This window comes from Choloepus didactylus, chromosome X (assembly GCF_015220235.1).
Source record: "Choloepus didactylus isolate mChoDid1 chromosome X, mChoDid1.pri, whole genome shotgun sequence".
NCBI classification, from domain to species: Eukaryota; Metazoa; Chordata; class Mammalia; order Pilosa; family Megalonychidae; genus Choloepus; species Choloepus didactylus.
This window is the reverse complement of record NC_051334.1, coordinates 122,881,172-122,907,081: the sequence shown is the minus strand read 5'-3', so window position 1 is coordinate 122,907,081 and position 25,910 is coordinate 122,881,172. Positions and strand designations below refer to the sequence as shown.

The 25,910-nt window shown below is 48.8% G+C and overlaps 2 protein-coding genes across 8 annotated transcripts in view; one reads left to right on the top strand and one right to left on the bottom strand.

Annotated features, from left to right (window-relative positions):
* Positions 1–20,181, top strand: part of GPR143 (G protein-coupled receptor 143) — a 120,219-nt gene extending 100,038 nt beyond the window's left edge. The window contains exons 9-10 of one of the 3 annotated variants that reach the window (XM_037820719.1): positions 997–1,111; positions 19,730–20,181. In XM_037820719.1, coding sequence (XP_037676647.1) covers positions 997–1,091 — 95 coding nt within the window. In that variant the 3' untranslated portion in view covers positions 1,092–1,111; positions 19,730–20,181. Of the gene's footprint in view, positions 1–996; positions 3,040–4,195; positions 4,452–19,729 lie in introns of those variants that run through there. The other 2 variants (XM_037820720.1, XM_037820718.1) reach the window with 2 other exon arrangements.
* The window catches only part of TBL1X (transducin beta like 1 X-linked), a 284,080-nt gene continuing 263,180 nt past the window's right edge, over positions 5,011–25,910 (bottom strand). For all 5 annotated transcript variants that reach the window (XM_037820716.1, XM_037820715.1, XM_037820714.1 and 2 more), the window contains 6 exons: positions 24,407–24,528; positions 15,152–15,226; positions 14,681–14,808; positions 13,105–13,270; positions 10,803–10,904; positions 5,011–8,465 (listed from right to left, as the gene is read on the bottom strand). In XM_037820716.1, coding sequence (XP_037676644.1) covers positions 8,439–8,465; positions 10,803–10,904; positions 13,105–13,270; positions 14,681–14,808; positions 15,152–15,226; positions 24,407–24,528 — 620 coding nt within the window. In that variant the 3' untranslated portion in view covers positions 5,011–8,438. The remainder of the gene's footprint in view (positions 8,466–10,802; positions 10,905–13,104; positions 13,271–14,680; positions 14,809–15,151; positions 15,227–24,406; positions 24,529–25,910) is intronic.

The window sequence follows — 25,910 nt, the reverse complement described above, 5'->3', positions numbered from 1 at the left end:
GAAATAAAAATCAGTGAGGTAGAATTAGCCCCACAATTCAAAATGGGCTACTAGTTTCACTGGTTACAAGATGATTGTGCAACAAGAAAAGCACGCCAACTGCTCATGGAAACACAGCTTTTCCTGAAACTCAGCCTTGGGCAAAAGGTCTTCTGAGGTTTCTCATGAAGGGGATGCCGAACAACATTGAGAATGTCTGATTGGACAAATAGGTTCTGGCAGTTAAAAAAAAAAACAACCCAGGAGTATCACTTGATCCACCTGTGGCGTCCCAGTTTATGAACTGAACAGAGAAGTTCATCTTGGCAAAGACTGATCAGGCATGTGTGTGCCACGTGCTTACCATATACTTACTTTGGGCCTTGCAAGCTGGGAACATGGTCCCTGGATGGAATTGCGGTTACGAGGGAGGGGAGCTGCTTGCTAGAACCCTGTGGAATCACTGATAAAGACAATGTGGAGGTGTCTTAGTTTCCCAGAGTCTGGGGGTCTCCCTTCAGCAGGTCCTGGAGCTGAATGCAGGTTCCCAGGCAGGTGCGGATCCTCATGGACTGAGTTACTGGCGCCCAGGGAAGCTCACCATACCCTTGTGCTCCAAAATCTAAGGACACAGGGTGGGCCCCCGAAGCTTCCCGAGCAGCAGGCAGAGGCCTCCCTTCAGCTCCGCCGTCCAAGACTCCGAGTCAACGGCCCAACCCAGAGGTTCCTATGAAGCGGGCAGGGGTGGGCGGCTGGAGATGGTGCTGAATCACACCTCCATTGCCCTGGACGGTTCTGCAGCCTTTGCTTCATCCTTGGGGTTGCTGTAAGCAAATACAGGTGGAAGGCTGATGGCGCTGTTATTTGTTTTTGAGCCTAGACCACAGTGCCAGACTGAGACCCGAGGGTGTTTATCAGATCTGTGTCCTGCGGGGCGCCCAGACCTTCTTCTCAGACTTGAGGGAAGCCTTCTCAGAACAGACATGCTGCCCCAAGCCTCTTTCCTTCCCTCTCCAGGTTCCGATGCCAGCATGGTTGAAATCCATGTTGCCAGCGGGTCCCGCAATGGAAACGAGGCCGACGCTGCACCCCGAGCCAAGGGAGAGCCGTGAGAAGGGCCGCAGCCGGAAAGGTGCAGGCCTCATGTTTCCCCTTCTGTAGACGTGTGTTCCCGCCTTCCCAGCCCCACACTGCCCCGGTGTAGCATCCCCCAGACCTCATGCTCGTCCTCATAGAGCTTCTTCCTTGAGGATGGTCTCTGTGGTGGGAGAAAGGGGCACTGCGCGGCCTAGCTGGGCTTGTTTCCCCGGGGGTCCTCCTGGGGCTGCCTTGCGCTAAAGGCCGGGTTCAGGCCCTTGGAAACGTAGTGAAATAAAACACAGAGGTCGTGACTGAGCGCCCTGCCTGCCCTGGGTTATCTGAGCACCACTGCTCCCAAATGCTCGGGTAAGGGATCAGTGCCAGGCAGCAGCAAGACACAGCCCACAGGCCAGACGGGGACAATGGGGAGGAGCACGGGGGGTCGTCATAAGCCCACGAAGGGGCAGAGCTTTGATCACTAAGTCTGGAGGTTGCATGCTGCCGAGCAAAAACGAAAAAGTCTAAGGAATCCTTAGAACCTGGCTACGACTTCTATGCCCAGGTCACTGCCTGGCCTCTGTCTTTCCATTAGCTACAGCCTGTGTATGTATGTATATGTGTGCGTAATTACTCACATATATTCAGTGTATTTTGTAAAAATGCTGCAGCAGGCATTGGCGTTGCAAACCATCAGGTGTGTGTGCAGAAAGGCGAGGCACACTAGTTTCTCAAGACACTGCAGCCAGCACTGCCCTGTCACCCCCGCCCCCATAATATCGAGATCCAGATTCCCTTTTACTCTAGAGAAGTTGTACCGGAAGCTTCTGGATTTGTAGCTGTGGAGAGCCTTGGGCTGCAGGTTGGGTCTGCGTTGCCCAGGGCTGCCCCAGACTCTCTGGATAATTGCTGCTGTGTCTTTTAAGAATGGAGTTGAGGTGGATCACATCACCTTGCCTGGGACAGAGAGAGGGGAAGGCATTTTAGCTTGTCAGGGGCGTGTTTGCATTCTTCCTGTCAGCTGTGGCAGTCCCTCTGCCCCCAGCCTTAGAAGCCTCTCCAGTAACTGAGGAGTCCCCCCCATCTGATAGGGCTCAGCCCAACTCCAGAGGCAAATATGCTAGCTATTCACTCTGCCAGCCTCTTGTGGGTGCGACAAGGCACATGACCTGACAGAGCCCAGCAGACATGTCTCCCAAGTCCCTGAGTCAGGAGCGAGTGCCTGGCTGGAGCTGGGGCTGCAGAGAAGCCCTTCTGGAGCAGGGCTGGTGGTGGCTGTTGCACAGCCACGTCCTGGTTGGGACCAGCTTTGGGTGTGCTTCTGGAGGTGGGCCCAGGTCTCCAGGCAGGGTGTGGAGAGGGCCTGTGGCCCCCTGTGCCCTGTTGAGCTCTGGGTGCTGTTCCTGCTGTCTCCAAGCCTGGCCCCCAGCCCTCCCGGAGAGCCTGGAGGCTGCTCAGTGTCCTTCTCATTCCTTCTTTTTGGCTTACGTTGGCCAGAGTCAGCTTCTGAAGCCCATGAGCGGGAACTCTGATTGATGATCTGGTTGTCTTGCCTCCTGTCAGACGGGACTCTGGGTACCTGCAGCCAGATCCACGTGGCTTGGGGACGTGGACTGGGGTGAGCCGAGAGGGCAAAGGAGGGGGTGCCCTCTAATGCCTTCCTGCCAGGTACTGGGGGAGTAAAAGTGGGTATCGGTGCTGTGGTGCATCGAGCCAGCCTGGCCAGTAAGACAGATGATAACCGAGCAAAGAAATGGGCTAGAGAAGCACAGACCCACTCGTTTTGAGCTATCTTCCCATGGCGGCCGGCTGGGGGCTGAGTGCCGTGTGCCACGGGGGCCATGAATCCATAGGTGGCTTGTCCTGTGGCTGTCTTCAAGGTGGCAGACTCTAGAGTGTGTTTGGGTGCTAGAGAATGAGCCAGTGGAGAGAAAGTGGTAGTGACGGAGCGAGGGGACAACTACAGGAGTGCCTGTGAGAGGCGAGAGGGATGTGGGGGCCCGTGGCCAGGGGTCCGGGCAGATGGGCAGAAGCGCAGCAGGGAGTAGTCTGGGCGGGAGGGGGATGCTGAGCCTCTTCCACCTGCTGGCATCCGTTTGCTTTGAATTTATTGACCAGTTTGCCAGTTCTATTTATCACACCATAAACAACTTTTCAGTCATCTACGTATTTCCTCTGTTTTGGAGCTGTATCATCCTCATCACCAGTGGAGACACAGCCATTTGCCTGTGGATTCCTCTAAGGCAGTGGCTTCTTTATTTTCCTAACTAAAGCTGCCCTCCTTGGGAGCACAGACTGGAAGTTTTAGTGAAGGGGTCATTCTCTCTGCCCTTACCCCAGGGGCCCCCCGTGCCCTCTCCCCACTGCTCCCCAGGCTGGGCCGCTGTCCTGCTTACCTCGCCGTGGATTTGACACTTTAAAGAAGCACCCAGAGTGGACAACACTGTTCAGCACAAATGCTGAGCCTTGGGGAGGCTCACAAGCTGCTCCCACCTCCTCCTCCCCTTTCCTTGCATCACACAAAGGGATTTCCCAGCTTCCGTCGATGGCAAGCAACAGTCAGTGTTTACAAGAGCACAGGAAACTTCCTGAGAACACGAAGAACATTCTTAAATATCCTTTTTTTTTTTTCTTAAATATCCTTTTGAACGGCACCAAGATGTGGGCAATTTCTAAAAACTTGCTGAGTGGGTTGAAGCTTAGATCCCCACAAAGCAGAAAATTAATTGGGAGTCTCAGTGGAGAAACATATTTAGAATCTCTGCCATAAAAGATTCTATTTGAAGATGAAAGTTTTGTCATTCTTGGGCAATCATGAGGTCCCAATAGTTTCCTCTACGCTATAAAGAAATCCACTTAAAGCCATTCCTGTCACCAGCATTGGTGCTAAAGCCACCAGGTTCTTGTGGGCCCTGCCATGAATGTGTTTATACTGGATAACTACTCCCTGCTGGCCCCTGGTTTCTGTGGCTTCTGTAGCAGGACTCAGAATTCCACCCCAAATTCCACCAGGTTAGGAATATGCTTGATCAAGCATGCAGGTGGTAGAGAGACAAAAATAAACAGGCCATATTCCAGACACGGCTGGGGAACCGGGCAGGCTCTTTCTACGGATGATGGGTATTCATTTAATGCTCAGCCTGAAGTTGCCAATTCAAGACCTGCCTTTGCCATCGGGCCCTGCTTCTAGGAGGCTGCACCAAGGCGCCCCGGGGAAGGCCACGAGGACCCATGAGCATCCCCTGGCAGCCACCCATGAAGCACAGGTGAGTGCTTTGCTCCAGTGCCAGACAGGGCAGCACTGGAGGGGCAGGGCAGTGTGTCTTTCCTTCCACTCGCACAGCGAGACTCTGGACTGGGAGCGGAGCCTCTGCTGAGCAGCCCCTCAGCCTCCCTGCGTCTCTTGCCTCCTCCCTGTTACAGGGGCTGATTGAACTAGATAAAAATAGTTCTATATAAAATAACTATATAAAAATAGTTCATTAGATTAGATAATACTCATCACTTATTATGAAGTGGCACACAGATGTCAACAAATGTTTGCTAATTGGTGTGTGTAGTGCAGAAGGAAACATCAAAATATACCTCCTTCCTATTAACTTCTAGGGCTTTCAAAGATTCCAAGCTTATCCTTGGACTCCAAGTCTCAGAGAACCAACCTGCTGCCAAGAGAATTTACTCGCATTGAATCTTTAAAATAGCCGGCCTGGAATAAAATGATGAAAAGGAGACATGTTAAAAAAAAAACAAATCCCCTTTACATAACTGGGCTGCCATTACCTAAATCACAGGGTTCTCTTCCCTTTTCCCTATTTGTTCAACTCAGCAATCTGGGAAAAAGGCCCTCACATTATTTTCTTCTTGAGAAAATGCAGTATTTCCTCTTCGTTCATTGCTATCAATGTGGACACAAGAGTTTCTGAGCACGACGGAGAAAGCACATCCACAACGTTCTCTAATATCAAAATAGAGCAATTTATTCAAGACACTGAATATGATCTGTTGATTCTCTCTTGAAACAAATGAGCTACGACACACAAGGTGATTCTGTTTTCAAAGAGCGTGAGGGTGAGTGGGGTGGAACGGAGAATGAAATTGGGGTCAATGTTGATTTAACAGAATCTGGAAAACGCCAACGGAGAACCAGGCCTGGCTGCACGTCTGACACAGACAATAAAAACTGCAGAAGCCAGAATTCAAAACTTCAGTGAGTGGCAGAAAGAACAGCTCTGCTTTGACAAGAAACACAATTAAAAAAAAAAAAAAAAAAAGCCAAACGAAAGGTTAAAAGGAGAAAAATAACAAGGAAGCAGACCCTTACATATGACAAAGTGCACTTCACTTGGCTCCATGGTCTATTTTTTAAAAGATAAAACAGAAGTCAAGCCCTAGGCATGCGCTGCACAGGGGCAGGGCAGGTGTCGCCATGCAGCGCCAGTCCTCTGGGTCCCCATGGGCAGCATCCTTCCCCGGGGGTGCTGGGCGTGGGTGGCTCTTGGTCTCTTCAAATCCAACTGAAGATTCAGTGAGGGATCAGCGTGTCACATCTGCTTTCAGACTTGAGGCTAAGTTTGGTCACTGCAACTGAAGCCCTGCTCACAATCGTTAAGAGCTGTACACAGTCGAACAAGGACGCCCGTGGGCCACCCCCGTGGTGATGAAGATGGGGCTGTGGGCACTCGGGCAGCAGGGCGGACGCTGGCGTGCAAACATGGGCACGCAGCAAATAGCTGCTGAGGTGCTTTGCTGCCAGTGGGGATGATCTTGGGGCGCTGTCCACATCTTCCGGCTTGGTCCCCTTGTGGCCTGGGCGAGCTGCTCTCTGATCCACGGCTGGCCATGGAAGGCAGGGAGGGGGACAGTCTTCCTTCGTCTTGGGGAGCCCTGCCCTTCTGCATGGGTGGTTTTGCTGTTCCCAGGCCTTGCAGCCCTCAGCTCCAACCTAAGCATTCCGGAGGGTTCAGATGACCAGGAAGTGAGCAAGACCCCGGCTGCCTCCGTTCCTGTGAAGATTGTCTAACGGCTCTTCTGACAGTGCAGCCGCTGTCACGGGCTGGCAGCTGGCCTTGGCTTGTCTTGACCACGGGCCAATCCTTGAAAACTGATGTTCTGGACAGATGAATACCTTTTTATTTCCAAGGGAAAGATGGTGCTCATCTGCATCCCAATAAATTGCATCCCAGGATTAATGAGTTTTGGAGGCAGGAATTAGCATCTTCTCGGGGGAGCCTGCCATCTTCAGAGACGGGAGTGGCGACTCCGTGTACCTTGGGCCTTCTTGGCTCAGCGTCTAGGTAGCAGAGCCGGAAGAAAGTTCTCGATTCGTAAACAGAGTCCTTTTTGCTCTTCTACACACAGGCTTGAAATTCAACCACCCAAGTGGAGGTCAACTGGAGAACAGGCACTGCACCCTGGCTTTGGTCCTGGCACATTCCAAGTTCAACTGGAAGCCCTTGCTCTTCCCCGATGATCGGTTTGCAGCTCCACAGACGGCCGCCACCCTATCTTGTTGCTGGAACACACCCAATGGAAACTTACCCACTGTGCATGGATTCCAACAACCCACACTGGTCCAGTCAGCTTGCCCAGCTCTTCCTATGGCCGCAGACAAGCCGGTGAGAGAAGAGGCTCCATCTTTCACCACTTTCCCCCATTGCAAATTTAGAAAACAGGTCAGTGTTGGGTTTTGACAAAAAAAAAAAAGAGTGCAAACCTCACCCGATCTTATGAAAGGAAACCCCTCTGGGAACACAAAGCTGCATGTAATTTTTAAAAAACAGTAAAATGATTCATTATTTTAAAAACCTTTCTCCTAGTCTCATCAAGAGAAAGAAATTGTAAAGACAGCAGAAATTATTAATGATGTTCTACCAACATAATTCACGTTTGGGACTGAAAAGCTTCCTTCTACATTTATTTTTGTGATTGGACCAAATCAGACCTTATTGCCTTTTAAGCAGCATTGCAAGGACCAGCCAGTGGCGTTCTTGGTGGACTGACCGACGGTGGCTACACTGCTGGGAGCAAGACGAAGCCAACAGGTGAAAGAGTCAAGCTGCCGGCGTCAGTGGCTCCCTCAACACCTTTTGGTTTTGGAAATGCTCCCGCAGGGTCAGAATGCCCAGTGCTGGTTTCTTTTCTGGCTGTTACTGTGAACACACCCCAAAGGGTGCAACAGCTCTTCTTTGGACCAAAGGAGCTGGCACTTTTCTCATGGGCTGCTGATCCATAGGACTGACCTGTTCCACCTAGCATTTTCCTGACCACCTTTTGTGATGCTCAATTTAGGGGGGAAAGGGGAAAGCTACCTCAGACCCTGCCTGTGTATTTTTAAAAGTTTTAAAATATGATCCACACAAAGCTGTCTATGTCTGATGGCCATTTTAGGATTTTAAAACTAACATAAAAATATTTTTTTTTTTTTTCAAAAATACTCCAGGCTCTTATAAGTCATTTTTTTTTTCTCCTGTAAAAAGTCTCCCTGCCCTGCATTCTTACATAAAGCACTTATTACACGCTGAAAGTGCCCTTGAGATGCTAAGATCGGAAGCTACTATGTGAAAGGGACAGCGAGTGAGCAAGGGCAGGGAGGGCGGGGGCAGGCAGGACGGTGCAGAGGGAGAGAGAAGGCTGCCCGTCCGAGATTTTGTCCTTGTGTCCATCTGGCTGCGTCTACTGAGGGTGTAGTAAAAAGCAAATTAAAACCAAACAAAGGAAACAGGCAGAGGGGACAGGGAACAACAAAGAGGCGACAAACCCCAAATGGTTTCCATCTCAGCCTGAGGCCCTCAGACACCAGGATTCCAGCTGATAGAAAAACCACAGAACAACAAAAAAAAAGAAAGATTCTAGAAAATAGAAAGTGTTGGGCTTACAAAGTTGCGCCTTTCATCGATATAAACTGGTCTTTGAACGTCCTTTGTGAGAGCAACTGTAGTGTCCAAATTGGAAGGAAAAAAAAAAAACACCACAATGAGGAGGATTTTTTTTTCCCCTTTTGGTTTATCACAGCATTTTGCGTTTTTGTTTTTTGGCACAGCTTTTTTTTTCCTCCTTTCAGCCATCAGGGCCTGTTCCGATGGAAACCAAACCATGCACTGTCGAGCTGGCGGCTTTGTGTTCCCCAGGCAGAACATCCCAGATGGAAACCATCCTTTTTTCCCCCTGTGATATGACTGTGGTATTTGTTTGTTTTAAACTTCTTGATGAAGATTACGGAAAATATAGACGCCTGTGGCCAGGGACAAGTTGATTTCAAAGTACACTCTAACACAAGTCAGGTTTGTACAGTTTTGGAGCTAAGAATTGTGTTGGAAGAGTGTGGCAACACCACACACTCACTGCTGGTCCATTAGAATTCTTTTTCCTATAGCATTTTGTGTTTACTTCCGCAGATCTAACACACACACCTAGAAGAAAAAATAAAGAACCTTTATCTTGAGAGAGAAACATGCAGATACTTTTAGATTGGCAAACCACAGCCCACCGGCCAAATCCCCACTGCTTGTTTTTATAAAGTTTTATTGGCACATGGCCACACCCACTAGTGTACAAATTATCTACAGCTGCTCGAAAAGTGAGTAGCTGTAACAAAGACCAGTATTACTTACAAAGCCAGAAATGTTTACTATTTGGCCCCTTACAAAAACGTTGGCCAATGCCATTCCGTTCTTTGATCGAAAGAAGTTATATTTCCTTTCAATAAATAATGGAGCAACGACAAAAAAGTGCAATAACAGGAACACATTATGAGGGAAGAGATCAAAAATCAGACTTTTTCTAAAGACAGTTTCCACAGCTATCAACCTTATGGATTTCTGTGGGTTTGATTTCCCTTTACGTATCTTATCTCTGAATTATGTCCTTTCTGTTGGCTCAAGCCACACGGACAAAAGAAGATGAATAAGATCCTGAGAGGGGCACAAGCTACTAATTCTCAAGGAACAATCTACCCTGTGTTTCGTGCAACAGATGTTTGCTGAGCAGCTCCTCTCAGGCCATGTGCTGTGCTAGTGCTGGGGAACCAGGCCCCTGCTCACATGGACAGGACATTCTAGACCAGTGGTTCTCAACCGGGGCAGACTGTGACACCCAGGGGACATGTGGCAGATGTCTGGAGACATTTTTGGTTGTCACAGCTGAAGAGAGACCAGGGAGTCTGCTATACAGCCCACAGTGCACAGGACAGCCCCACTACAAAAAAAATGACCCAGCCCCAAATGGCAACAGTGTCCAGGTCGAGAAGTTCTGTTCTAGTGGGACAGACAGATAATGAAAGAGAGAGGAAGGCTCACTACCTTCCACAGCTTCAACGACAGGCCTTTCTCAGGAGGTCACGTTTGTGCAGGGACCTGATTGTTATACAGGAGGAAGGAGCTCAGCGGTACATGGGAAGGTGCACTCCAGCGCGAGGAGCAGCACGCCTGGGACGCTAGAGAACAGCAGAAAGGCAGGGTGGGTGGAGCAGCTGAGCGTGGCTCTCTAGAACCTTTTGGAGAATTCCTGTAGCATGCCTTCTTCTGGTTGGGAACTGTGGATTTTGCTAGCAGGGAACTATCTGTGTAAAATATGTGCATCTGCTCCACGTGGCCTCTCACGTGTGTGGTTGCCTGAGAGGGCCTGATCTGAGAAGCAGTCAGGGCGGGCAAGCCAGTGCCGTCATAGCCAGGAAGCAGTATCCTGCTGTGCGGCCCCCAAAGTGGCCCAGGCTTAGAAAATACAGTGAGCAGGAGTCTGCTTCCAGGCGCTGTTGTCACAGCTGAAGAGAGACCAGGGCAGCTAGGACATGCTCCAGCGAGGGGTGGCTCTGTCCCCAGGCTGGGTGAGGATGCACCTTGGGAGGGTCAGATAGACTTTATCAGCAGGGCAGTAGCTGAGCCTCTGACAAGCCAAACCCAAGCAAACACACAGAGGGGAAGACAAGGTCAGAGGCCATGCTGGGGTCTGAAAGCATGGGGGTAGTGGCCATGGGCAGGGGTCTCCAACCCAGGGCCTGCATGGGCTGGGTGGATGGCCAAGTCCAGGCACGCAGCCTGGGAGAACGTTTGAGGGCTGTGCCAACACTCAGGCCCATGGCCAGTTTGCTCCTTGTCAAATTGCTTAGGGTAACCTCAAGTCCAGGGGGCATCAGAAAGGTAGAAACACCTCACAGGCTCAGAGCAGGGCCCATGGGGGCCCCAGGGACCCATGGAATGAAAAAATCACGTCTTTGCCAGCAGAGGGGCTGGGCTCCACAGGCCTAAGGGAAGACGGGAGGGGCAGGGATTCTCAACACAAGTGAGCCTTGGCCAACTACATCTTTGTTAGGGGGGCTGTCCTGTGCATTGTAGGGTGTCTAGCAGCACCCCTGGCTTCTCCCTACTCGATGCCAGCAGCTCCTCCCAGATAGGACAACCCCAATGTCTCCAGATCTTTCAAAATTGCTCCCAGCTGAGAACTACTGACTGAACTGCAAAATTGTTGACTAGGATGACATTTGAGAGGGATGAAGGAACGGCCATGCCCAGAGATGGTGCCAGCGTACACTGGAGCCAGCCCAGTTTTCTTGACCCACTCCGCGTGTACTGGCGCCTGCCATGTGCCCGCACTGGGTGAGGCCCCCGGATGCCACGTTCATCACATTGGAGTAAGCCACCCCCTGGCAGCCTGACCGTCCAGTCCCACCCAGGCACCAGCTGCCTTGCTTCTCATCCTCCTGCCCTACCCCACCCTGGCACGGGGCCCCAGCACCCTGGGGAGCTGCTTACAGAGCCGTCGGACGCACTGGCGCCCACTTTGTCTCCTTGCGCATTCCAGCACACCTCGAAGATGCCGCCGGTGCCTCGGTAGCTGTGGACTAGGCTTCCACTCTGCAAAGCAAGCAGGTGTCACTGCACAACACTTGCAGGTACAGGACGGGCAAGCCCTGCCTCGCCTCGCAGCTATTAGCATGGAAATTTTCAAACACATGGGGAAGTTAAAAGAGTTTTCAGGGGCGGCCTCAGTAGCGGTTATGCTCCTGCCATGGCTGCCCCCACCCCCAAATCCACCACCCCGTTTCTGCTGAGGACACACTTCCCATCAGCTGCTCCAAGCCAACGACAGAGCATGGCACGGAGACTAAGGCAGGGCTTGTCTGATGGGTAACTTTGGCTCAAGGACCCCTATCAGATTTGCCAGAACTTTCTCAGACCTACGCTGGATCGCACTCTTCCTTCCCAGCTTCCCTTCCTTCGCAGGGTCCAAGTAGCCTCTTTGTCTGGGTTCAGCCTGCCTGCTCCAGGGCTCCCTCCCCTTTCTGTCACAAGTGTTTCCCCAGTATTCTCTTGCATGTCTCATCCTTGGTGTGTGCTGCTTGGAGGGCTGAACTAACAGAAGGCACACTCCCAGCACCACCCGGGGATGGGCTTTGCAAACTGCTAGCTGATGACCACAACCATATTAACATGGTATGAAGTTAAAATCCTAATTATTTTTTGGACAGTAAATAAAGAGTGACAGACTTGTAACCAACAGAGAATACCACAGCCCATTAACTTCAGGTTATAAAACAGTATTTGCTTTACAGATAGAAGGACAGAGGGAAGGAGAGAGCTTTGACAGAGTTAGGGCAGGTGAAATCTGCATTCTAGCTCATGAGGGTCATCACAAAATCACAGATCAGTCAGAGTCTGTGAAGGCTGGTATTCTGTGGGTGATAAAAGAGAGGGAGCAACAGAATTATGTTTTTCTTTGTATTTAGAGAGGGCTTCCATTTCATTGAGGATTGAAATGGGCTTTAACATTTCAAGGATTGCTCTGACGTATAAAAAAGGGGTGTGATGGCTTCACAAGTTCTCAAAATAGTATGTAATTGACTATGGCACTGTTTGACGATGTCACTTTACCTCCCATCTGTGACTATTTCTAATTACAGTCTCATCAATAGAGACTATTTGTGTTATTCCGGCTGGCTCCACATCACATTCTCCTTTCACTCCCCAAGGGGACACAGATCACATCTCTGTGATACCTGTCATCACAAAGGACTTCCCCTGCCCCCACTTGCTGGGCAGCAGGGCATGGACCGGGGGATGCAAATTCATCTGAAAGTCAACCAAGCCCAACAGCATCAAGAAGGTGGATCAGGTTAACAGTGAGGAAAGGAGCCGTTTAATCCAGCCTGAGGTCAGAGAAACGGATTTGGCCAGTTCCAGTGATTCCTACTGTTCTACCCTCCGTCTATTCCATTGGTCTGAGCAGCAAGAGCTGACCACTGAATGTGATATTTCACACAGCTCCTGTCCATTTCTGCTCTTTATTTTCAGAATTCTCTAATCCCCAGGCATTGTCAGATACCTACAGTGGCTACAGTTTCTCAAATCCTGTCTTCTTTTAGTAAAATGACAACCCAATATTGGCATAAGCTATGCTACCCAAGAATAAAATGAATTTCCATTTGAAAAATCTGAATGGCATGGAAAAAGTAAATATTCCTTTGTCCTCTCTGACTTGCCTAGCCAGAGCTACAGGACGCACCAGCAGAGCTGGAGCTGGTGTGGGCTGGTGGAAGTGAGGGCTGGCCTCGCCCGAGTCAGACGGTGCGCTCTGGAAAGCTCTGGTGACAGAAGGACACCTGCTCCCCTGATCCAGCTTGGCACTGGGGCCCGCATCCCTGGTGGTCAGAGAACTGCAGAATGCTTTTCTGAGATGCCTGCTTGGGCCCAGGAAGAGGCTGAGGCAGAGGGGAGATTTCATGCCAGGGGTTCAGAGGACATGCACAGAAACTAGTGGACCCTCCAAGGAGGATAACTTTCCAAGACGATGAGCTCAGAAATCTAGTAAACTCGAAAGGCCAAGAGTCCTGAAGAGGCCAGGAACTGCGGCCTTTCCTGGGGGAGGGGAGCCGCTCTGGGGGCCCTGGAGCGGAGAGGACCCCACGACTGATGTGGAGCAAATGGAAGCCAGCATTTGGGTCTGCCTGGGTCAACTTGCTGAGCACAAAAAGGATGACGTCTTGAGCATGGTCCCTGAAAGCATGACCATCTGTGTGTTCCCTTCAGAAAGGCCCCTGCACAGGAGTCGGGTTACCTGAGTATTCCAGATGTGGACACATTTGTCGAAGGAGCCACTGGCCAAGTACTTCCCGTCAGGGCTAAAGGCTACACTGTAGACAGGTTCCTGGTGTTTCGTTAGTGTGTGGGTGCAGACACCTCGCTCGACATCCCAAAGGCGAACCGTAGAATCAAATGAAGCACTAGGGAAACGGAAGAGAAAACACAACCACTGAAACACTGTGGGTTTGTTTCTAGTTCTCTGTGATGGTGAACAGATCTCACAAGTTGTCTCATTTCCCTACCTTTTTGGTTCAAAGAGACAATAAATGGGTGTGAGTGTTTTCTTCTAGAAGGTGCTGACTCAGATGTACTCAAAGCCTTACGTTATAAAACACACCCTTTTCTTTCTTTTCATGGAGTTATTTGGAAAAAACATGATATCCACACATCATTCTCCAGTTTCTATAGACTGGAACAATAAATACTTTTGTAGAATATTTACTAAGTTGGCTAAAATGTTCCTACAATTTAAAACCCCAAATCTATTGCCACCAACTAAATTAATGCAGATAGTCGTATTTGAAAAAAAAGCAAAATGGTTAAAAATTTCAATCCTATAGGAATTAAAATATAATCACAGCCAGATATCAACTACCTTGTTGACAGCTGCAAATTTTAGTTACTGCAAATTTAAAAGAGGAGTGCATTCCACAGACCAGTCACCTGGCATTCTCCCTCTCAGCAGGGACTTACTCTGAGCTGGAATGTCCCTTTTATCCTTGCTGACTACACAGATCATTTATGTTCGCAGTGGTGCCCCATGATGCAAAAGCACCTTCTGGGCCATCATAAATGATGATAGTATTTTCTACATCATAGCGATTTAAGTGAATTTTATGGCCGTTACTTGAAGTAAGAGAATCATGGCCTTCACGTTTAGGTCATCCTCTCCCTTGATGCAGGAGACCCTTCTGTTCTTTTCTGTGGGTTGAGCACTTCTGATGACAAGAGTCCTTGCTGCTGGCCAGGCCACGCACGCCCCTGCTCATTTGCAGAGGTGGTGGGCTCTTCTTTGTAGGAGAAACCTGCCAACATGCCACTTCTCCACACTATCCTGTTCTCTGGGGTGACCCAGAATAAAACCACTGCAGATTCCTGGCAACAAAACTTCCCTCCCAAGGCCTCTGCAGGCTGGAATAAAGGCCCCCACTTCCTCTGACCATGTGCCCAGAGCCCGAGTACCCTGGCATTCACTCTTCAGTTTGCGCTTCTAAATGTTCCCGCCATGACACAGTTCCGAGAATGGGATGGTACATCCCGCGTGGGGTCTGACACGCTTGGGGCCACAGACCTCCAACTAAGCACATGGTTAAAACAATGCTTTAGTCCAAGTTCAAGTTAGCCATCTGGTGCCATTTATGTATCATTACCCCTTCAAAGTGACCTACCTCCCTTCATTTAGTCTGAAAGAACTTAAACGAATCTGCAACACACCTCAGCAAAATCTGCACCTTTGTGAGTAACGTTTACCGGCCACGTTGCTAACTGAGCAGTCGTGAGCGTGGCAGTGTGCGGGAAGCGAGCCGGAGCTGGGGGTGCCTGCCCCTTACCTTGCTAGCATGATGTTGGAGTTTGGGTTGCTGGTGGCGGGCCCCGTGGGACTCCACTTGATGGTGTAGATCTCTTTGCTGTGAGCCTGAAGGTCATGGACACATGTATCCTGCTTCATACTCCAGATCTGGGAAGGCAAACCAGGGACAACATGAACAAACACCGATTCCCCAGCCAGGGAAGGGTGGATGGACATCACGCATTCCACAAGCACACCTTGGGTTTCCCACCCTTGAAATGAGTTGGTGGGGTCTCCACCTAGGAAGGGTCTGGGCAGAGAGGGCAGGAAAGTGCTATCTGGGGCTAGTGAGGAAGGCCAGAGGAAGTATGGACATTCAGCAGGATCCCCGACTGGTAAATAGGAGTTAAATAGACAGAAACTAATAATCTAGTTATTATGTAAAAAAAATTATGGTGGAAGGAATGTGCATAACAGGTTGTAAATGACCCATGCTTTCAGATGATTTTACCTTTAATGTCATGTCATCCGAACAGGATGCTAGCAGCATTCCAGAAGGATCCCATTTGATTGCGTTGACCTCATTCTGAAAGAGAACAAAAGGTTAAAAAGAAATGAAGGCCTGTGAGTCGATAACACAGATCACCAGCAGGGGGCAGTAGTGGCCTTGTCATCTCTGCAAACGGCCTGTCTCCATTTACCCTGGATATCAAAGAACACTACAGGAGAACCATAAGTACAAAATATATATCTACTTTAAAGTTTTATTTTGAAACAGTTTCAAACTTACAGGACACCTACAATAAGGGTACAAACCCCACACAGAGAACTCCAACATATCCCTATAACTTGTTACCCAGATCAACCAATTTTAACATTTTCCTGCATTTGCCATTATCAGTCCACCCCTCCAGTTCCTGAACATGGGTACACATCATGTGCCTTGAATGCAATACTGGCAAGCACGTTTCCTAAGAACAAGGATATTCACTTATGGAACCACTTTAAGTGCAGGTATCAAGCCTGAGAACTTTAACATTGATATAAAGCTCACAGCCGATACTCTAATTTTGTCATGTACCAGTAATGCTCCTTTGAGTCTTTTCTCCTCCCTTGTTGGATCCTGTGCACATCATGTATTGCATTTAATTCAGTTACCCTTTTTAAAATTTTTAATTGTGGGAAGATGTTTACAACATAAACTTGCCCATCTCAGCCCCCTGCCCCCCCCCCCAAGCACACCATCCAGTGGGATGAATCACATTCACCATGTGGCAGTGCCCTCCCCACCTTCTTATTACTAAACTTTCTCATCTCCCCAAATGTATTAACTCCCCCTGCCCCTGGCAACCTGTATTCTCCACTCTTTGTGAGCTTGCATAATTCTCCAGTATTTTCTTTGCGGTTACCATGGGGCTTAAGTTTAACATCCTAAATTGGTAACAATCTCATTTCTTTTGATACGAACTGAACTTCAATAGTACACACAAACCCTGTTCCGGTACCCCTCCCCCACCCACCTTCCTATAGCGTGCGATGTTACACAGCTACACATTTGCAGTCCAAAACCACTGGTATCTCATTACATTTTATGCATCTGCGTTTTAGAGCCTGTAGAAAGCGGAGTTAGAAACCCACACCACAAGAGTACTGGCATCTCTACTGACCCCTGGCGCTACCCCACTGGGGTAATCTCATGCGGCTTCTATCCACTGTGATTGCCCTTTCCTTTCAACCACCAGAACTCCCTTCAGCATCCCCTATGGAACCAGTCTACTGGGGACAAACTCCCCCAGCTTTTTAAAATCTGGGAATGTCTTAATCCCTCCCCCTCATTTTTAAAAGACAGTTTTGCCAGATATAGAATTCTTGGACTGCAATTTTTTGCTTTCAGCATTTGAAATAAATATGTCATCCCACTGCCTTCTTGCCTCTGTGGTTTCCGATGAGAAATGAGCACTCTAGGACTCACTGCTTCTCTCTTGTAATTTCCCAAATTCTCTTTTAACCCCGGGCTTTCAACAGCTTGATTATAATATGCCACGGTGTGGGTCTATCTGGGTTTATCCTGTTGGGAGTTCATGAGCATCTTGGATGTGTACATTCATGTCTTTTGGTATGGGAAGTTGTCAGCCATTATTTCTTCAAGTATTCTCTTTGCCCTTTTCTTTCTTCTCCTGGGACTCTGACAACACTTGATGGTGTCCTACAGGTTCCTCAGGCCTTGTTCACTTTTCTTTGTTCCTCCTTCTTTCTACTTTTTAGACTGGATGATTTCAAATGTCTTATCTTCAAGCTCACTGATTCTTTCTTCTGGAAGCTCCAGCCTGCTGTTGAACCCCTCTAGGGAACTTCTCATCTGCTACTGTGGAAAGCTCTGTTTCCATAATATCCATCTCCACTGATATTCTCTTTGTGTTCATCTATCGTTTTCCTGATTTCCTTGGTTCTTTGTCCATTTTTTCCCTATAGCACTTTGAGCATATTTCAGACCACTTTTTAAATCTGCCTGGTAGGCCCCAGGTCTTGTCCACCTCACTGATATTTCTAATGATTTAATTTTCTCCTTTGCCTGGGCCATCACTTCCTGTTTCCTTGTATGAAACCTGGAGATGTTGGTATTTTGGACATTTTGGTATTCACTAGAATTTAGACTCTTAAGCATCTGTTCCTAAGCTTGTATCCAGCTAGTGTTATGCCAGAGCTTTCCTTGGATACCAGGAGCTTAAAAAAAAAAAAAAAAAAAGGAAAAAAGAAAATACCTTCCTCAGTCTTTGCAGATTGCCCTGTGTATGTGCTCTCCTTCAGGGTTTAGCCATACAATGAGTTTAGAAAATAGCTTTGGGTCAAAGCATTTGGGTCTCTTTTCTGTGCATACCTCTTGTCTTGGGCATATCCACATGGTCCTAGGAGCTCCCCCCCTTTACACAGATCTGAATGTCCCCTCTTCCCTAGGAGATCACCATCTCCTCGTGCTCCCGGGCAGCCACCATGAGACGGCTCTCCCACTGTTCTGTAGGAGAGTTGTGAGCTGCCTTCCACATGCAGGGTGAGTTCTGGGACTTCACACGCACCGTGAGTGTCCTGGTTCAGTCCTTCAGGCCACCACCAGGCAGAATGGACCAGCCACACATGCTCCCCGTGTGTGGGCATGAGGCCACTCTGCTCCCTCTGGAGCTGGGACTGGGGACACACACAGAGCTGGGGAGGGGCCAGGCAGGGTGACCTGAGATCCTGCCACTTTTAAGTGGCCCTTTTCTTGATCTGGTGCTCACTCCGTGACTGCAATCCTTTAACTGTTTCCTGGAGCATTAAGAAATTTTTTTTTTCTGCCAGTTCTTGCTGGTTCTACAAAGTTTCTGCAGGGGGGTGCTGCCTTGCCACCCGTCACTCTGCCATCTTGATCCCATCTACTTTTGTTTTTCTTAGTCTTTCTTATTTATGTAAAATTAGACTCATATGTATACATAACAAGGTACTCTCTGTGACATTTCCTTGAAAATTAAAAAATCACAGTAAAGATTTTACATGTGGTAAACAGTAAATGAAACAGTAAAGAATGACAGTTATTAAAATACTGAACTTTGAAAATGCATTCTTCATACAGCAGTTACTCGGTCCAAATCTGCCAGATACTTCACTTTGGGTGGTGAGTGGAGGAGACGGGTGGGGAGAAAAGACGTAAGGAAACCAAGGTTCCCATCCACCAGGGTTCAGTGTGGAATGGGGAATGGAGCCAGGCTGGAGCAAGGGGACACAGAAGCACAAGAGAAGGCAGACACAAGTGGTAACTGCTAGGAACACACACACACGCACGCAGGAAAAACATAAGCCTTGCCAGGAGAGATTCGCAATTGGGTGCAAATAGTCCCATAAATAAAACATCACCACTTATGTGGGGACAGGAAGGGATGGGGCTGCCCTGCAGGCGTCCAGTGCTGGGAGCCACGGGAGCCCTGGGCCCAATCTGAGCTGGGGCAGAGCCACCAGGTGGGCGGGGGGGGGGGGGGGGCGAGAGCACAGCAGGATAACAGAAGCCCCTGCTGCAGGGCTGGAGGCTGGGGGCTGGCAGGCAAGGTCGGTGAGCAGAGAAGTGACGACAGTGTGACTGACGGATGGGAGCAGGGGGCTGGCAGAGGGGCCTTCACACGGAGGGCTGCAGGGTCCCGTCTGTCTCACTGATGCCTGTTGTCCTGCACAGCAATGAGCTACTGTCACCCTCAGGACTAATTTCATAATTTCACATTCATGAGTGCCCTGGTTTGGATGATGAATCCTATGGTCGTGCCACCTTCTAAGGACACTGAATTTAGAAAGGTGTCAGGCAGGGAAGTGACGAGGTCACGTCTGTGCTGACGAGGCACCGATGGTGGACAGCCCAGGGGAAGGAAGGCAGGAGGCTTAGCGTTCAAGGGAGACACGAGGTCAGATCAGAGAGGGTGCTGTGAGGGAGAAAGTGGGTGCAGGAAGACACCAAGAGAACCCGGAGCCTGGTGCAAAGCGTCAACCCAAGACACATGAGACCCCGACCAGGATGGCTTCGGTGCCTCTGTTGGCAGCTTCTGAGGGGGGGGACCCCTGTGGGCCCGGATCCTTGACTGCCTCCAGCTGACCCCCCTCCAGCCCCCCGCGCAGCATGCACTCCCACCCTGGGAGTGCAGCGTTCCTTCCCCGCCACTGCACCCCAAGGCCTGATTCCTGGGAAGCACATATTTAAAGTGTGCAACTTGACACAAGAAAGGTCAACACATGTATATACCTGTGAGACCATCACCAAAATCAAGATAAAAAAAGATACCATTTCCGGGGGAAAAAATAAATTAAAAAACGTAGTATTACAAAGGAAAGCCATTACATCAACATATGATGATCAAAAATGAAGGTGACTGTGTTACATTAGGTAGGCCACACAAAGTCACTATTTTTCCATGTCAAAACAGCCTAACAGTAATTTCAGGCCATTCAACCAAGTGATAACACATGCTGAGCATCATATTAAATAAGGTCTACTAAGTGATAGGATTTTAGAGACGTGATGAACACAAACAATACTTCAAGGTGTCTAATAAGTACCATCTCATATTTAAAGGGCTGTGATTCCTGTCGGTGACAGTCACAGGTCCTGCTGATACTTCTGAAGTTTCTTGCGTCCATCCCTGCTTTCCAGAGACCTACAGCGTCTGCTGGCAGCCCGTCAGGAATGCCAGGTCTCAGGCCCCACCCAAAGGGGCTGTGCCCCTTGTCCTCCCGCCAGGACAGCACCCAGCCCCCAGCCCTCTCCACCTGTAAAAATTTGGCAAGTGAAAAGATGATATCTCATATTAAAAAAAAAAAAATCAGTGAACATTCTCACATTTTCATCTTTCTTGGCCATTTCTATTTCTTTCCTGAATCACCTGTTCGGGGGTTTTGTCCATGTCTCTGTGAAACTCTGTGCCTCTACTTGGTGGGCCTCTTTATATACTGGGGTTGTTAATCTTTTGTAGTCAATGGTTGATAATGATGTTTACCATTTATTTGTTCTATACATTGATATCTTGATAAATGGATATTATACTCAAGAATCATTGTGATTTTTTTCTTTATGAAAATCTTTCCCCCATCAGCTGATGATGAACACATGCCTTTTAGATCTTCAGTTTACTTATTTACTTTTAACCCCTTAGTCTTTACTTGGAGTGTGGTGAATCAGGGGGTCTGGATATTTTCTAAATAGTAAACAAATTATTTGAACATTAACTATGCTGAAAAATACTAAGAAAGAGAAAAGCCAGCCTTGACGACTTGAAGGGAGCCTGGCACTACCAGCCAGGCCTTGGTGTTGGTCAGGCCAGCTCACAACTGGGTGCCAGTGTTCTCTTGCTGGACATAAACAAACACCCTCAGAGGGCACCCACGTCACACAAGGCCGCTCTGTTACAGGATAAAGGGAGGAAAAAACCAAGACTGCTCTAGTCTTGTCTGAGCACAGACAAAAACAAGGTCATTGTGCAAACTACAAAACAACCAAATGTCCCCTCTCCTGGCTACTGGTTGTGACCACTGCTTCTTTACTAATTCCAGGAAAAATTAAAAGAATAAAAAAGCTTGTTTGGAACCATGTGGCAGGGGGATAGTTGGGAAGAGAGGAGAACCAAGTTTAGAGTGGCAAACGCAAGAGGAGGGCCAGGCAGCGGACAGCCACAGAGAGACACTAAGGGGACGAGCGTGCCTGAGCTCTACAAGCATCTTCTTTCAGAAGCGGGAAAGTGGCTACAAAGGAAAGAAGCAAACTGTCGAGGCCAAGGGAACCGCCGTCAGTTAAATGAGGGCAAGGTGGCCAATCTCTGGGGGCAGCGATCCTCCTCCTGCTTTCTCTGGGGGCAGCGATCCTCCTCCTGCTTTCATCCGGGGATCAGAGGCGCTAACTGAATTCACAGCATTTAAGGACACTCCTGGTGCTGGTGAGAAAAGCGGTGACCACGGATCCACCCTGGCCATGCCCTGTGTCCACTGAAGAGACGGACACAGAAACAAGCAACCCCTGCAGGCCTCAGCAGCACCAAGCCTGAGGCGTGCACACAGGCAGGAGAGGCCCAGGAGGGAAGGGGTTGTTAATTCTGCCCAGAGATTCCAGAGGAAGCCACGGAGAAGAGGTCATCGCAGTGGAGTCCGGAAAGGTGGGGAGAGCTTTGTATGAGACCCAGAGAATCTGAGGTGGGGAGCATTCCGGGTGGTGGTGAGGGAGGGAACAAGGGGCCCAGCTCAGAAACAGGTCCTCCGGCAGCACGGGGCAGAGGGGGCTCTGGGCTGGAGTCACCAGCTGGGAAAAGGCCTTGAAGAGCCAGGGATGCCATGCGGACAAATCGGGAGACATGCTGCTGCTCCTCAACTTGCTCCCTGGTAGGTCACGTGGTTTCCCCCCATCTGGTCACTTCGAAGAACTTATCACTTGACTGTCAGTGTCTGTCGGCCACAGGCCTAGTTGCATGGGTGTGGTTCTCTTTATATTTATCCTGCTTAGCTGAGCTTCTTGGAATTGAAAGTTGATGTTTTCCACCAAATTTGGCCCAGACTCCTTCAGGCAACTTTTCTGCTCCATTCTGTTTTTCTCTCCCTCTGACACTCCAACTCCACACAGATGTTAGAGCACCTGATATCATTCATAGGTCACTGCTGGGGACTGAATCGCGTCCCCCACAGGAATCATGTTCAGGTTCCATCCCTGGTCCCGTGGGTGTGCACCCATTTGTAAATAGGGTTTTGAAGATGTTATTAGCTAAGGTGTGCTCAAACCAAATGAAGGTGGACCTTAATCCAATACGGCTGAAGTCCTTATAAGCACAGGAAATGACACACAGAGAGAGCCGCAGGGAGCAGCCGGCAGCTGAACCCGAAGAGAAAGGAAGACACCACCATGTGCACTCCCACGTGACAGAAAAGCCAAGGACCAAGGATGGCCGGCAGCCAGCCCCGGAGTGCCACAGTCTTGAGGAGAAAGCATTGTCTGGCAGACGCCTCAATTTTGGACTCCCCTGGTATCAAAATCAGGAGCCAAGGAATTCCCATTGTTGAAGCCAACCCCCTGTGTGGTATTTTGTTTTAGCAACAGGAAACTAAAACAGTCATTAGGGCTGTGAGCTCATTTTTTAATCTTTCATCTACTCTTTGGGATGGTCAATTTTATTAACTATTTTCAGGCTCATTAACTTAATCCTGTAATCTCCAATCTGTTGTTAAGCCCAGCCATGAAGCTTTTCGTTTCAGACATATTTCTCAAATTTCCATAATATATACAGGCATATCTTGTTCTATTGTGTTTCACTTTATTGTGCTTCACAGATATTGCATTTTTTTTTTATAAATTGAAGTTTTGTGGCAACCCTGCATCAAACAAGTCTATCAACACCATTTTTCTAACAGCACGTGCTCACTTTGTGTCTCTGTGTCACATTTTGGTAATTCTCTCAATACTTCAAACTTTTTCATTATTATTATACCTGTTATAATCTGTTATATTATTATTATACCTGTATTTATTTATTCCTGTAAACCTAGCTTTTTTATGCACTGGAAACCACAAAATTCCTGACTTGCTTTATTGTGATACTCACTTTACTGTGGTGTTCTGGAACCAAACCCGCAGTATCTCTGAGGTAAGCCTATAGTTTTCATTTCTCTGCCTGAGATTCCCCATCGTTATATCACTATGATGATATTTTCCTTTATGTTTTTGCATATTTTTATAATAGCTACTTTACAGTATTTGCTGCAAATTCTAATCTCTGGATTATCTCAAGGTCGGCTTTATTGACTTTTTTCTCTTGATAAACTAGAGGTCACCTTTCCGATTTCCTCACATATCTAATATTGTTTTATATGCTGGACATTGTGTGGGTGACATTGGGGGAAGCTGAGTCATGTCTTTTCCTACCCCCTTTTCCACACCCCCATTAAGAGTGTTGAGATTTGTCCCGACCGACAGTCAAACCACTGCTTGCCTCCTTGCAATCCTGTCAAGCATGGTTTTATTCTTTGTTAGGGCAGGTCTATTTTGGTTTGTCTTCAGAGCCAGGCTATGGCCCTTACTCTAGGGTAAGGTCCTTCCTCTTAAACGGTGGCCTTCTTGGGGTCTCAGTGGAACATCTGTGGGACCCAGTGGAGTCTCACCTCTAGGGACTGGCTGGAACTCCAGAGCCTCCCTGCACGGCACGGCCGCTGTCCCCTTTCACCTCTCAGTCCCACAGCAGCTACTCTCCTGGGCCTCAGAGAATTCGGTCCTATGCAGCTCAAAAACTGGCCAAGGATCCCAAAACAACCCCATGCTGACTTCCAAGGCCCCTCTTCTCCAGAACTTCTCAGTTGCTTCTTCTCCTGAACCCTGCTTTGCAAATTCCAGCTGTTTCAGCAGCCCTGGATTCCAATTTCTGCTTCTGCTTGGGCTCCACTCCAAAGGCAAGTGGAACTGTGCAAATGTGGGGCTCCTCTTGTGTGTTTCTCTTCTCTTGAGTATCACATCCTGCTCTGTCTATTGTCCAATGCCTGAAAAGAGTTGCTGCATGCATTCTGTCCAACTTGAGACTTGTTTTTAGCAGGAGAGAAAGCCTGGTACCAGTCATTCCATTGGGGCTCGAAGTGTAAGTCCCAACAAAAGAGTGGATTATATCCAGCAGACAGAAGTGTTCAATTTTTTTTTTTTTCCTTTTGAGACACATGACAGATGATATTTGCAAACATACATGTTTCCACAGGTTACCCATATTTTGGGAGACATGCTATAGACAAGGAAGGGAAACTGGAGTTATGGGAACTCTGCCAGCTATAACTCCAGCCCCTCAGTGGAGTGGGTTACAAGGAGCCTTCAAATGGTTTGCCAAGCAGGGCAATAGCATAACCCTGCCCTTTTTAGAAAAGTCATTCAAGGACAGATGGAAGGCAGGGCTAGATAGAAGGACTCTGTGGATAAACATATTTATTCATACACACATATACCTAAAAGTAGGACATGGCATACTATAATTTATATGCTAATAAAAATTCTCTTTTGAAACACAAAAACCCCCCTTCACTTGGTTTCTCAGCTTGAATTCAGCATTGCCACTGTCACTGCCTACCCACATTAGGGTAATCCAACCACCTAGGCAGCTACGCTGGCCCGAGATGCAAGGAGCTGGAGAAGAACGTCTGTGGACATGCTGCCTTTTAATTCCAGGCATAAAAGTAACAGCCCCCCTGTCCCAGCACCTTCTCATGAACTCGAGTCTTGGTAATCAGAATTCCCACTTACCGTGTGTCCTTGGAAGGTCTTGACTGGGCGTTCGCAGCCGAGTCTGCACACGTGAATGCACATGTCCGTGCTACAGGATGCAAAGGTAGTGTTGTTCTGCCAGTCGACGTCAAGAGCGGGGGCTGTGGAGTGGGGAGGATGGGGGGACATTGGCACCTGTTAGTGGTGCATAGAGCTCAGCTGATTCAAAACATGTAAGAGCAGACTCAAGAAGCAACACATTCATGCATTCCACAGATTGGAGGATCCTGCCGCTCATAGGTGTTGCCTTTGGGAAAATAATTAGCCTTAATGTTTGGGACTCGTGACAAACACCCTCCCTCCCTGACTCCTGGGCCTTTCAGAGTTCCAGGTGGCTCAGAGAGGACCGCTGCTCTGTTGAGGATCCCAAGGATGGCGTCCACTCTCCGATCCTCATAAAGCCCTGCCCTCCCCAACACACTCCCCACAAACTCATCAGCTTCCCTGTTCCCTTCTGACATTTCTCCGACTACTTGTTCTAGAGTTTTAATAGTCCATGCTGCAGGGGTTTCAGAAGCAATAAAGATGAGAAAATAAAAAGCTTAACTGATCTTGTGGTTTATTTCTAGTCATGGTCCTCATTCCCCACCTTCTGATTTCTTTTCTGGGATGGTAGTTGGAAATGCGGCAAACCTGACAACGCATCACATGTCCTGGGGCCCTCGTTACAGAGGGAGGCCCTGCTTCTGTCCTCAGACGGTCTGACGCCACAGATCTGGACCCCCACTCTGAGACACAGGAGAAGCTGGTGCAAGCAAGGGCACCGAAGTCAGCATAAGCAGAGCCTTTTTCTTTGTTCTGTCATTTTACTACTACACAACTTTGGGCAGGTCACTGACCTCCTCGACCCTCAACTGCAAAATGGGGATGTTGTAAGTAGCCCTCAGACAAGGGTGAGAGGGAGAAAAGGTATCTCAGGTGATTAGTAAAGTGCCCCAGCACATCAGAAGTGCTAAGATTGTGGAAGTTATTAGCGTTATTACACCTGTGGGTTCCCATCCTCTCAGAAGTGCCACCACAGCTCCTCACCCATGGCCTCTTACAGGTAGGCCTAAGGCTGGGAGCACTGCTACCACATCTGTTCAGATACCTGCTTGCTCATGTGCTCACCTGGTGCTTCCAGAGGCTTCCAGGCCATGCTACGCTCAGGTTCCCAATCCCTGCTCCACTGGGGACCCATCCCTCTGGAAAATTCCTGAGAGTCATTCACACACCAAGAAACAGGATACTGATGAATAGGTAAGGAGGGGCTAGAGTGGCCAGGAAATGGAGAGGGGAGGCCGCGGGGAGAAGTCACCTAAGGCAACTCCCATGAGCCTCCCCTTTACCTCGCAGGCTTGGCAATTCCTCCTCTTCACTAGGATTGTAAGGACTCCTGTGGAAGAACTCTGGAACCTGATACTGCATCCACGGGGCAGTGATGGTTAAACAAAACAATTTAGGGGACTGAAAAAGGAGAACCACATCACATGCAAGATGGGAA